This window comes from Geotrypetes seraphini, chromosome 19 (assembly GCF_902459505.1).
Source record: "Geotrypetes seraphini chromosome 19, aGeoSer1.1, whole genome shotgun sequence".
NCBI lineage: Eukaryota > Metazoa > Chordata > Amphibia > Gymnophiona > Dermophiidae > Geotrypetes > Geotrypetes seraphini.
Window position 1 is genome coordinate 31185812 of NC_047102.1, and position 14213 is coordinate 31200024.

Consider the following 14213-nt stretch of genomic DNA (forward strand, 5'->3'; position numbering starts at 1 on the left):
GGACTATTAGATCATCATGGAGTAAAGGGGCACTCAGAAAGGACAAAGCCATAGCTAAGAGACTGAATGAATTCTTTGTTTTGGTCTTTATCGATAAATATGGAAGAGATCCACCTGAACTAGAAATGGTTTTCAAGGGCAATGATGCAGAGGAACTGAAAAATCTCTGTGAACTTGGAAGACATACTGAGCCAAAATGAAAGTTAAAGCATGATAAATCACTTGGCTGAATGGTAGGGTTGCTCATTGGTTTTATTTATTTATTTATTTCAATTTCTATCCCGTTCTCCCAGAAGCTCAGAACGGGTTACAAGTAGACATTCACAATCGTTTGAAAACAGACTAGTCATGACAACAAATAAGTTACAGTAGACAATAACAGAGCTTATTCTAGAGATCAGACTGGTCATAGCAAAGAGTACTAGGAGAAGTATATTGAGGAGGCAGTTTTTAATGGTCCAATTGGTGGAAGAGGAAGGTCTTTACTGCTCTGCGGAAGGTCATTAGTGAGTCTAGCACCTGATCTGTGTGGGTAGTCGGTTCCATAGCTGAGGAAGGAAATGGCTGTAGGATCTTTTGTATGCCGTACTCATTCGGAGGGATCTCCCTGCGGGAATGCTGAGTCTTTGTTCTGCTTTGGAGCAGAGCGGGTGGTTAGAGGTGTATAGGCGTAGCTTGGATGCTATGTAGGCTGGATTTTTTTTGGTAGAATCTCTTGTTTGTCATGACCAGGACTTTGAAGATGTATAGAGCGCTAGAGTAATGGGGTCATGATAGCTGAGGTTGTATAGGAGTCGAATTGCTGAGTTCTAGACTTTTTGGAGGCGTTTTAGATCTCTTGCAGCGATGCCATTGAATAGGGAATTGCAGTAGTCTAGTGTAGAGAGTATGTAGGCATATAGCAGTTGGGCTAAGTCTGTTTCTGGGAGGTAGGGTTTGATCCTTCGCAGTTGGCATAGGTAGTAAAAAGATGTGGAAACTACCTGCGATACGTGGGCGGAGAGGGACAGGTAGCCATCCAGTATAATTCCAAGACTTCGTACCTGGTCTTTTGCTAAGAGGGTGGATTCCCAGGATAGTGTCAGACGGGTGAAAGTAGTGTTTTTTCCTGATCCAGAGTAGTTCAGTCTTTGAGGCATTCAGCTGGAGTTTATTGGCTGTCATCCAATTTTTCATATCAGAGAGGCAGTGTAGGAGGTTAGTGAGTTGGGTTGGCTGATTGTCACCTAGGGGGAGCAATAGTTGAAGGACATCAGCATAGGAGTGAATCTTAATGTTGTATTTGTGTGCAATGTCGATGACTGGCCTGATATACAGATTGAAGAGGAGAGGGGATAGCAAGGCACATTGGGGAACTCCGTATTTAATTGATTTGGAGTTTGATTTAGCTGTCCCTAGTAGCACAGATTGTGTTCTTTGATCCGGGAAGGAGGTGAACCATTGCAGTGCTGAGTTCTTGATTCTTATGTCAGCGAGTCGGTCTAGTAGAAGTTGATGATCTAGTGTCGAAGGCAGCACTAAGGTCAAGCAGGACCAGTAAAGCATCATTTCCTTTATCCAGCATTGACCAGCTGTCGTCAATGATGTCAAGGAGAACAGATTCTGTATTATGGTCTGGTCGGAAACCTGACTGGCGTGGAGATAGAGCTTCTTGTTGATCAATGAAAGGTTGCAGTTGGTGGAGCACTATCTTCTCCAGTAGTTTGGAGATGAAGGGGAGGTTGGAAACAGAGCGGTAGCTGCTTGGATTATTTGGTTTCTTGAGGGTGGGTTTGATAATGGCCAATTTCCAGCTGAGGGGAATTTTCCCAGTTGGCAGTGAGGCGTTGATGATGGGGAGGATTGATTCTGCAAAGGCATCTTTGGAGGACAAAAGGAGGTTGGATGGGCATGGGTCATGGATGGAATTGGAGGGTCGGAGCTCTTGTAGCATTTCTAGGAGCTCAGCATGTGTGACCGGGTGAAGTTGGGAAAGGGTTCTACAAGGTGAGGTCTTGGGCATGTGAGAGGGATGAGCTTGGGGGGGGGGGGGGGGTGATCTTGCTGGGAGCGGAGTCCAGACTGCTTCAGATGTTATCAAATTTTGTTTGGAAGAAGTTAGAGAGAGTTTCACTGTCTAGGTTAGTGGGGGTATTATGACTGCATCCGTGAGCAGCGGAGAAGAGGTGGCTAGTCAAAGTAAACGGGTATCTGGAACGGTTTGGAACTTTCTGTAAGAGGTGTATGTAGTGAGCTTTCTTTGCTTCCAGAATGGCAGCTTTGTAGGTGTTTGATAATTTTCTCCAGTGTGATTTGTAGTTCTCTTTTTGGTGTTTGACCCATTTCCTCTCTGCTTGTCTCAGAGCTCTGTTTTGGGATCGGAGGTCATCGTTGAACCAGGGAGCAGGATTTTTATTAGTAACTAAGCATGTACTTTTGTTTGTGCCAGGTTGTCGTAGAGGGCCTGAATCCCTGTGTGCTAGGTAGAGGCGGCCAGGTCGATGGAGTGGAGATTTTGGTTACAAGTTTTACTGAGGTCCCGGATTCCAGTGGACATGGCTAGAGGATCGACTGTGTTTGGATTCTAAGTTTGCTTAGTTAGGGTGGAGCCCTGTGGTTTGTGGAAGGCAGCCATGGGCAGAAGACAGAGTTGGATGAGGAGATGGTCTGACCATGGGACCATTGTGGTGGTGTAGGTCAGCTCAGGAGGCATGGTGGTCTGGTCCCTATGAGTGAAGACTAAGTCCAAGGTGTTGCCGGCAGTGTGGGTTGCAGAGGTAATTGCTTGGTGGAATCCTAAATTGGTTATGATTGACAGGAAGTCAGCACTAGTTCCAGAGGTATTGGGATAGTCTGGGAAATTGAAGTCCCCTAAGATGGTTATGCGCTTTTTAGGAGATGAACAGGTTGGTGATGAAGTCAAGGAGGACCTCAAGGGTATCATAAGGGGAGTGGGGTGCCCTGTAAAGCAGGATGAAAGTAACTTCACTATTGGGGCCCATGGTGAATGCAAGGCATTCTAGTGTGGGGAGGGTGAGGGAATCTATCAATTTAGGAGAGGCACTTGTTTTGATGATTGCAGCTATGCCACCTCCCTTCTTTACAGTGCGAGGGAGGGAGAAGGGAGGGATCCCTCCTGTCCCAGCCTACCATTAGGTAGTTTCAGTTAAGGGGAAGGGTTAATCTGCTGGCTGGGTTGGAGGGCAGAGGGGAGTATGGGACAATCAAGCCATTGTGACATCACTAATGAGGTTGGCTCTTTTTAGTGGGAGAGGATACAGGGAAGGAAGGTGGGACAGGATATAGAGTCTGGCAGGGAGGGGGGATAGTGTTCAGAGCCTGGCAGGGAAGGGGGCTTGGTTCAGTCTGGTAGGAAATGGGACTGAGTGCTGAGCCTTGCAGAGCAGGAAGGGAAGGGGGCTGGGTGCAGAACTTGGCAAGGGTGGGGGACTGAGTGCAGAACCTTGCAGGGAGGGGGGCTGAGTGCAGAACCTGGCAGGGGAGGGCGTGAGGGAGAGGACACTGGGTGTAGATCCTGGCAGGGCGTGGTATTTGAATATTAAGCCCCCGTCTTATATTCAAGTCAACCATTTTTCCTCCTTTTGGGGGGAAATTGGGGGTCTCAACTTATATTTGAGTATATACGATAACATTATCACACATCATATAACATCCTTTCGTTTTCTTTAACACTCCAAGCACTTTGGTATTCTAATTCATGTAGCACTCTTATAATATCTTGAGATTCTTTATAAAAGCAGCTTTTTCACATGCATAAGTACAAATTTAATTAGTATTACAATCAGTGAGAACATATGGTTTGTACTCATTTTTTTGTATAACTTTTGTCGTTTAATCACAATTATTTTGGCATTCATTTCCTCTGCACATCCCACCCATATTACATATCTGCATGTTACATTTTTCCGTAAACATTTTGAATTTCAGTTTCTTTCAGTTCACTATTGGCACACCATGTATAATTCTTACATTACTCCATGAGAAGCTTAGAGTCATGGGATAATTGGGTTAAATGGCCATTTTTTTTTTCAATAGAGGATGAATAGTGGATTGCTACATGTATATGTACTAGGACCAGTGCTATTTAAGATACAGTATTTATAAAAGATCTGGAAATTTGATCATCAGGTAAGGTGATTAAATTTGCAAATGACACTAAACTAAACAAAGTTGTCAAAACAGATTGTGAAAATTGCAGGACCTTAGGAAACTGGAAGACTGTGCATCCAAACAGTAGGTAAAATTTAATGTGGTCAAAAGCAAAATAACGCACATTGGGAAGAACACAAGTTTCTTGACCCTTATGGGTCAGCACCCAAGAAAAAGATCTAAGTGTCATCACAGACAATACGCTAAGGCCTTCTATCCAATGTGCGATGGCAGCCAAAAAAGCATACAGGATGCCAAGAATCATTAGGACAGGGTAGGTAAATAAGACTAATATTATAATGTCTCTGTTATCACTCCCTGGTGCAATCTGAAGTATATTGCATTCAATTCTGGTCGCTATATCTCAAAAAATATATATAGCGGAATTAGAAAAGATTCAAAGAACAACTAAAAAGATAAAAGGAAATGGAACGTCTCTCATATGAGGAAAGGCTAAAGAGTTTAGGGCTCTTCAGCTTACAAAAAAGAGACAGCCGAGGGGAGATATGATTGAGGTCTACAAAATCCTGAGTGATGTTGAATGGGTAAGAAGCAATCAATTTTGTATCCTTCAAAAATTACAAAGACTAGGGTACATGCAATGAAGTTACATGGAAAACCTTTAAAAACATATTTTTTCTTTTAAAGAATAATTAAGCTCTGAAATGTGTTGCCAGCGGATGTGGTAACAGTGGTTAGCATAGCTGGGTTTAAAAAAGGTTTAGACAAGTTTCTTGGAGGAAAAGTCCATAGTCTGCCATTGAGACAGACTTGGGGGAAGCCACTGTTTGCCCTGAGATCTGTAGAATGGCATGTTGCTTCTATTTTGGTTTCTTACAGGTACTTGTGATCTGGATTGGCCACTGTTGGGACACAGGAAACTGGTTCAGATAGACCACTAGTTTGACCCAGTATGACTATTCTTTTGCTATCAGCATCTCCAGAATGATACAGCCCAGGAAGGACACATTTAATTCAATTACTTGCAGTGAACCAGCTAATATTCAGCCAACAGCAGTTGGCATTTTTTTCCCAAACACTGACCATCGCAGGTACTGGCACTGAATATCCGGGACAGCTTAAGACAGTTATGCAGACACTAGCAGAGTATCAGCTTGGACCCATATAAGTTTTGAAAATGTGTTCAGCTCCCCCCTTCCTGAACTTCCCCTTGTTCAATCTCCCACCCACCTGCCCAAAACAGGTCATCTTCCATCTGATTGCCTCCCCCCTCCCCCACCAGCAAGGATTAAACTTCCTTTCTAACCCCCCCCCCCCCCCACACACACACACACACAATTCACAGGCCTAAGATCACAAGAACATAAGAGTTGCCATACTGGAACAGACTGAAAGTCCATCAAGCCCAGTATCATTTTTTTCAACAGTGATTAATCCAGGTCACTAGTACCTGGCAATATTCCAGGAATAAGCGATGGACTTACCTCGTGATTCAGTGGAGGTAGGACAGAAAATCTTCCACACAGATCATGGCAGCTATTTTACAGTAGCAGGAGCAAGTAGAGGTCGCTCCTGCCCCCACCAGGGATTTTAGATAGGCGGATCAGAGAGGCTTGAAACAATTCAAAAAAATTATGCAGATGCCAACCAATATTCAGCCAGGGTCTGCTTAGCTATCCTGATAAATCTGGGATATTTTTGAAGCTGTCCTAAAATTTGCCCAGCACCTGAAAAACTGTCAGTTCCTTCCCAACTCCACCCCACTAAGCCACCCTGACCCCGCCAATTTCAAAAGTGGCTGGTGAGAGCCAATATTCAGCAGCACCGGAAGTGCCGCTGAATATCAATGGTTAGATGGCCCCAAGCCAGTTAAGTGAAAGGAGCTTCTCCTGTCCTCTGAAATCAATTTGAATACTGGGCAAAGAATCTTTCATATGGTATCCATATTAAGAAAATATTTGATTCATTTATTTAACTGTGCTTCTACCAGTATGCATAAATACTTACCAGTTTTGCTGGAGAAAGGTATTCATCTACAAGAATATCCTTCTCTTCCTCTTTACTCAGTGGTTTGGGATTTAAAAGGCCTTGCCAACCAAAATCTGTCACTCGAACACTGGCTGTGACTGGGAGAACAACACAAGATAATGGATCCCAGTGTCTCTCCATCTCTGCCTGACCTAAAAATCAGCACACAATGAAAATAAGTTATTTAGATTTGCAGAGTTAAGAAATATTTAAAGTCTATTACATCCAGACCATTTTTATAATTCTGTGGGGTAGCTGCCTTGATAATTTACTGATACAGATTAGCGCTCTCTTTGTATACTTTTATCTTCTTTAGTGTGGGGTCAGTGTTTTAAAACATACTTGTTATATGCAGTGTGACTTATGTAACTATATTTATTTATTTCGATTTCTATCCTGTCCTCCCAGTAGCTCAGAAATGATTACAAGCCAACATTCACAATGGAAAACATTTTGGACAGTACAAGACTGTACAGCAACTTAAGTACAGGACAGTGCAGAAAGGAGGGGGAATAAAAGGGGGTCAAGGGGTAGTTTGCAGGTAGAAATTCAGTTGAGGAGGGTCTTTACTGCTTTCCGGAAGGTCATCAAAGAGTTCTGTAGTCTGATTTGTGTGGGGAGTTGGTTCCAGAGATGGGAGATGAAGTGGCTGTAGGAGCATTTGCGGGCGGTTTCCGACAGGAGACCTTCTTGGGGGGGATGCAAAGGTGCTTCTCCGTTTCAGAGCGGAGGCGGCGGGTGGGGGTGTACAGGGTTAGCTTGGATCCTATGTATGCTGGGGTGGTGGCATAGATGCTTTTATGTGCTATAATGAGTGAAAGATATTTTGATCATGATTATGGGGTCCTTTTATCAAGCTGTGGTAGGGGTTAATGCATGTAATACCGCGCGTTAAACCACCTGCCGCGCTAGCCACCAACGCCTGCATTGAGCAGGCATTAGTTTTTTTAGCCGGCCGCGGGGGTTAGCGCGTGATGAAATGTCCAAAGCGCTAACCCCGCTAGCGCAGCTTGATAAAAGAACCCCTATGTTTCTATTTATGTTTTATCAATGAGTACAATGCATAATATATACTTTTTGGCGGATATATTTTTTAAAAAAACAAAAAAACCACACATTTTTACATTTGTTTTTAAAGCTTTCCTTATTTATGTTAACATATCTTTTTTTAAGTATGCCTAGCATTATATATTGCAAAACATGGTAGTTTTAAGTTTAATAAAAATTTGATTTGATCGCAAAATCTTAATTCAATGCGATTTACAAGTACTAGTAAAATTGGGGTAAAAAAAAGAAAAAAACACATTACTCAAACCAAACAATTAAAACACAGAAGGAAAAAAAAAAAAAGGATTAAATACAATTTGTAAATCAAATCAAAAAGGGCAAGGTGATGAAACAAAAGGATGGGGGAAAGGTTACCCGCTCAATTTTCACGTATCGCCCTTACTATTACTCTAATGGGCATCCTAAGGATATAAAATAAGCATAACTCAGTTAAAAGCATCCTTAAAAAGCCAGCTTTTCAGGAGACTTTTAAACTTAGGGGCCCTGACGGAAAAGATTGTGTCTCTCCTAGAAACCACAGTTACTTATCGTAACAGGTGTTATCCAGGAACAGCAGGCAGATATTCTCTACATGTGGGTGACGTCACCGACGGAGCCCCGTCGCGGACGTTTTCGCAAGCAGACTTGCTCGAAGACCTTCAGGCTTGCAATTTGCCCACGCATGCGAGCGTGCCCCTCCCGCCCGACCTAGGGCATGCATCTCTTCAGCGTGTCCTCAGTTCAGATAGCTAGCAAAGAAGCCAACCAAGGGGAGATGGGTGGGTTGCGAGAATATCTGCCTGCTGTCCCTGGATAACACCTGTTACGGTTTGTAACTGTGCTTTATCCCAGGATAAGCAGGCAGCATATTCTCTACATGTGGGAGACCTCCAAGCTAACCAGAAAGGGATGGAGGGAGAGTTGGCAATTTAGGAGAACAGATGTTGCAAAACTGACTGGCCAAAGTGGCCGTCACGCCTGGAGAAAGCATCCAGACAGTAGTGAGAGGTGAACGTATGAACCGAGGACCAAGTGGCAGCCTTATAGGTTTCCTCAATGGGAGTGGAGCGGAGGTAAGCAACAGACGCCGCCATCGCCCTGATCTTGTGGCCTGTGACTCGACCCGGCAGGGAGAGATCAGCCTGAGCATATCAGAAAGAAATACAAGCGGCCAACCAGTTAGAAATGATCCACTTAGAGACAGAGCAACCCAAGCGATAGGATCGAAAGAGAGGAACAGCTGGGGGAGCCAAACGGTGATGAGCGGTGCGTTTCAAGAAGAAGGCCAGCGCACGCTTACAATCAAGAGAATGTAGAGCCATTTCCCCAGGGTGAGAATGGGGCTTCGGAAAAAACACAGGAAGAACAATAGATTGGTTGATGTGAAAATCAGAAACAATCTTAGGCAAGAACTTAGGATGTGTACGGAGAACCACCTTATCATGATGGAAGACAATGAAAGGTGGGTCTGCTACCAAGGATTGAAGCTCACTGACTCGACGGGTAGAAGTGAGAACAATAAGAAACACAACTTTCCAAGTAAGATACTTTAAGTGAGCCCGCGCTAGCGGCTCGAACGGGGGTTTCATCAATTGAGCAAGGACCACGTTAAGATCCCAAACCACAGGGGGAGGTTTAAGGGGCAGATGAACGTGGAAAAGTCCTTTCATGAAGCGGGAAACCACAGGATGAACAGAGATAGGCTTCCCGTCAATCGGCTGATGAAAAGCAGCAATAGCACTAAGGTGGACTCGAACCGAAGAGGACTTGAGCCCAGTGCCAGACAAGTGCAACAAATAATCCAGGACAGCCGACAAGGAGGCAGACATGAAGGAGGACACGGTACTACTCAAAAGGGTCCAGAGAAGAGCGACTAAAATGGTTAAGGGGTTGGAGGAGTTGCCATAAAGCGAGAGATTAGGGAAGGTGGGTCTATTCTCCCTTGAAAAGAGGAGACAGAGGGGGACATAATCGAAACATTCAAAAATACTGAAGGGAATAGACTTAGTAGAGAAAGACAGGCTGTTCACCCTCTCCAAGATAGAAAGAACGAGAGGGCACTCTCTAAAGTTAAAAGGAGATAGATTCCGTACAAACATAAGGAAGTTCTTCTTCACCCAGAGAGTGGTAGAGAACTGGAATGCTCTTCTGGAGTCTGTCATAAGGAAAAACACCCTCCAGGGATTCAAGACAAAGTTAGACAAGTTCCTGCTGAACCAGAACATATGCAGGTAAGGCTAGACTCAGGGCACTGGTCTTTAACCTAAGGGCAGCCGTGTGAGCAGATTGCTGGGCATGACTGGCCACTGGTCTGACCTAAAAGCGGCAATTCTTATGTTCTTATCAGTCGGTATTTCAGGACAAATCCACAATTGGCTACGATCTTTTCTGAGTGAGCATATATCTAAAGTAACTTTAATGACAGCTCATCTAAACCTTAGACTCTGAAATACAGAATACCTCAAGAATCCATTCTCTCACCACTTCTCTTTAATATCTTCCTATCACCTTTCCTAGGTCTTTGTCAATCCGCGAGAACTAAACTGATGGCATTGACACGCAGGAAGCAGTGCAGGGCCGGGATGCAGATCGAAAAGATCTGTCCTGCCCTGCACCACTGGCCGCGATTTGAGGTGGCAGTGATTAAGGCCGTCCAGCAAGGGAGGTAAGGTGTGTGTGTGTGGGGGGGGGGGATGATTTTTATAGGCCGCCCCTATTACTGGTAGCTAAGCCAGGGCTAATACAATGGGGCGGCTTATCTACTAGTTTTTAAACTCGTATAGACATTTTTTGCGGCCTATATGTGGAGAAATACAGTGAGAACAAGGATCAACAAACTCTGTGTCTCCCCTCCCCTCTCACACATATCCCTTCCACTATCGAGACAACTAAAAAGGCCACTCTCCATACCTTTACAAGCTTTCTACAGAGTGGATGTGGCTGCCCGAGAGTATGCCGCCTTTGTGTCTTCAGCGCTGCGGGCAGGCTCATCTTTCCCTCCCTAGATGTCTGGTACTGCTTTGGAACATCGACTTCAATACAGAATCCTTTATCTTTTCAACAGACTGGAAGATTAGGTCTTACCTTAGTAATCCTCTTTCTGTTAGAAGACATAGGATTCTATATGGCCTGCCCTATGCAGACTTCCAATTTGCCCGTTTACTGCCTCGGACATTGCTGGTGTCCGTCATGAGACTTCTCTTGTCATTTGGAAGAGCAAACAAAAAAAAAAAAAAACAAACCCCAATATATAATATGTGTTTGTTTGTTATATACCGTACTCTCTGAAAAACTCAGAATGGGTTACAAGTTTACATACATAATAAAGCGTATTTATATGAAGTGATGGCAAACATAATATGATAAAGATAGAATGGCAAAACACTGTGACAAAAATGGCAAAACATAGTTAAAGCAAGGTTAACCTAGTATGATATGACATGGCAAAATAGTAAGATAAGTGTAGCATGACAAAACAGCACGGTTGACATAGTATGGTAAATACAACATATAGTATAGTATGACAAAATATGGCAAAACATTGTGTGATAAAACATGGCACGGTGGGACCATGCATAGCAATGAAGGCTATATATAAAACCTTTGGGGTCTTTATAGGATAGCGCTCATTGCACATAGCAGGTTGGTTCCTAGATACTCCCAAGTTGCAAGTTCATGTTATTATTTTTTTTTCGAGAACAGAAATGTATGTGGTCTATGGGGGAAGTCCCCCCGCCCTGCCTTCTCTTTTCTTCTGTTTCAGTGGAGTTCGACTGCTTTAGTACTAACTGAAGAGGGAGCTATTCACCACTGGTGAAGGGGAGGAGTCGGAAGAAATGAGCGTCACCCTTCTGCAATAGGACAAGAGCTTCAGTACAGCATCCTATGTCTTTGCAGCAGAACACAAGTGGTCAATCTGTAATAGTCGACCAGAAACGATAATCCCAAGGAGCCCCACCTTGCATGTAAATAAGGGCATCAGACAGTGGCAGTGAATAAAGGAAGGCGAGGGAAAGGTTTTATGCACCGACTCACACTCATGGGAAGATTACAAGGCCTAATGAACGCCTCCGTCACATGAGCAGCTGAAGAAAAGTTTTCGAGATTGCAAGGCTGCCTTAAGAGCCTCCGCGTCTAAGCGGCGAAAGGCGCCCTCCCCCGCCTCTCTCCACTGACCTGAACCGCGGCATTGAGCCTCAGAGCAGCGGCCCCCGGGCCCCGAGCGCCCACAACGACGCCTCTAGAGCCGAGCGCCAAACATGGCGGCCGGCGAGGCCGCGTGACAAAGCGGCTCTGACGTCACTAACGCCATGACCCCGCCTCCCCGCTCCTCGCGAGCGGGCCCGCGGCCGTTTGCTATTGCGAAGGGCTTCCTCGGCGTCTGTAGGCCCTGGGCTGCTACGAAATGAGATAGCTTTCAAGATTATACCTAACTGACGGCACTTACACTAGATCAGTGGTTCCCAACCCTGTCCTGGAGGACCACCAGGCCAATCGGGTTTTCAGGATAGCCCTAATGAATATGCATAGAGCACATTTGCTTGCCTGTCACTTCCATTATATGCAAATTTCTCTCATGCATATTCATTAGGACTAGCCTGAAAACCCGATTGGCCTGCAGGTCCTCCAGGACAGGGTTGGGAACCACTGCACTAGATAATGGCTTTTATGTAAATTCTATATCACCCTCCTGGAGAGCAGAGCTCCTCCAATCCAGTCTTCCAGGTCCACAACTCAGCCTGGTTTGCACAATGAATATGAAATCTGCATGAAATGAAAGCAGTGAATACTATACATCTCATGCATATTCATTGTGGAAATCCTGAAAACCCGACTGGCTGGTGGTCCTCCAGGAAAAGCTTGGGAACCACTGGGCTAAAGGACAGGAAATTGAATAGGACTAAATCAGGGATCTCACAGTCCCTCCTTGAGGGCCACAATCCAGTCGGGTTTTCAGGATTTCCCCAATGAATATGCATGAGATCTATTTTGCAGCACTACTTTGAATGCATATTCATTGGGAAGAACCTGAAACCCCGACTGGAATACAGCTCTCAAGGACCGGAGTTCCCTACCCCTGGGCTAAAGGACAGGAAACTGAATAGGACTATCAGGGATCTCAAAGTCCCTTCTTGAGGGCCACAATCCAGTCAGGTTTTCAGGATTTCCCCAATGAATATGCATTGAAAGCACTGCATGCACATAGATCTGTAGCATATTCTTTGGGGAAATCAGTCAGTAACAAAGAGTATTATAGAGGTCTGTACTGAAACCTGAGTTCCAACCTATTCATTAGTGATATTAAAAAAAACAAACCAAAAAACAAGAAGTGATGAAATGCGCAGATGACACAAAATTATTCAAAGTAGTTATTCAGAGTAGTGAAGATGCAGGAGGATTGCGAAGACCTGCAACATGACAAAAACACTCGCAAAATGGGCTGCAACATGGCAAATGAAGTTTAACGTGGATAAATGTAAGCAGGGGTCTAAAAGTCCCTCCTTGAGGGCCGCAATTCAGTCGGGTTTTCAGGATTTTCCCAATGAATATGCATGAGATCTATGTGCATGCATTGCTTTTAATGCATATTCATTGGGGAAATCCTGAAAACCCGACTGGATTACATAAGAACATAAGAAGTTGCCTCCACTGGGTCAGACCAGAGGTCCATCGCGCCCAGCGGTCCGCTCCCGCGGCGTCCCATCAGGTCTATGACCTGAGAAGTGGTTCCTGACCATTTCTATAACCTACCTCTGCTTCTATCTGTACCCCTCAATCCCCTTATCCTTTAGGAACTTATCTAAACCTTCCCTGAACCCCTGTAATGTGCTCTGGCCTATCACAACCTCCGGAAGCGCATTCCATGTGTCCACCACCCTCTGGGTAAAAAAGAACTTCCTAGCATTTGTTCTAAACCTGTCCCCTTTCAATTTCTCTGAGTGACCCCTAGTACTTGTGGTTCCCCACAGTCTGAACAATCTGCCCCTGTCTACCTTCTCTATGCCCTTCAGGATTTTGAAGGTTTCTATCATGTCTCCTCTAAGTCTCCTCTTCTCTAGGGAGAACAACCCCAGCATTTTCAACCTGTCAGTGTATGAAAAGTTTTCCATACCATTTATCAGTTTAGTCGCTCTTCTCTGGACCCCCTCAAGTACTGCCATGTCCTTCTTGAGGTATGACGACCAGTACTGGACACAGTACTCCAGGTGCGGGCGCACCATTGCACGATAGAGCGGCATGATGACTTCCTTGGTCCTGGTTGTGATACCCTTTTTAATGATACCCAACATTCTGTTTGCTTTCTTTGCGGCTATCGCACACTGTGCCGATGCTTTCAATGTTGTGTCCACCATCACCCCCAGGTCTCTTTCAAACTTGCTCACCCCTAGCAATGATTGGGTTCTTTTTCCCTACATGCATGACCTTGCATTTCTCTATGTTAAAACTCATTTGCCACTTTTTTGCCCACTTTTCCAGTCTCGTTAGGTCCCTTTGTAGGTCTTCGCAGTCTTCGTGGTTCTAACCCTGCCGCAGAGTTTGGTGTCATCAGCAAATTTAATAACCTCACATTTCGTCCCTGTCTCCAGGTCGTTAATAAATATATTGAATAGGAGCGGTCCCAGCACCGATCCCTGTGGAACTCCACTCGTGACTCATTGCCAGTCTGAGTAATGGCCCTTTACTCCGACCCTCTGTTTCCTGCCTGCCAGCCAGTGTTTGATCCATTGGTGGACATCCCCTTGCACCTCGTGGTTCCACAGCTTCTTGAGCAGTCGTTCGTGAGGTACTTTGTTAAAGGCTTTTTGGAAGTCAAGGTATATGATGTCTATGGATTCCCCTTTATCCATCTGGCTGTTTATTCCCTCAAAGAAGTACAGTAGGTTCGTGAGGCACGACCTTCCCTTGCAGAAGCCGTACTGGCTCACCTTCAGTTGTCCATTGTTTTCTATGTGTTCGCAGATTGTGTCCTTAACCAGTGCTTCCATCATCTTTCCCGGGACCGAGGTCAAGATCACCGACCTGTAGTT

At 44.8% G+C, this 14213-nt stretch overlaps 1 protein-coding gene across 7 annotated transcripts in view; it reads right to left on the minus strand.

Moving 5' to 3' along the window:
- LRRC56 (leucine rich repeat containing 56) overlaps nt 1–14213 on the minus strand; it is a 105935-nt gene that overhangs the window by 84064 nt on the left and 7658 nt on the right. For 5 of the 7 annotated variants that reach the window (XR_004537672.1, XM_033928890.1, XM_033928891.1 and 2 more), the window contains exon 2: nt 6118–6290. Coding sequence is in view for 6 of the 7 variants with exons in the window: in XM_033928891.1 (XP_033784782.1) it covers nt 6118–6290 (173 nt within the window). In the remaining variant the exon portion in view is untranslated. The other 2 variants (XM_033928887.1, XM_033928888.1) reach the window with 2 other exon arrangements.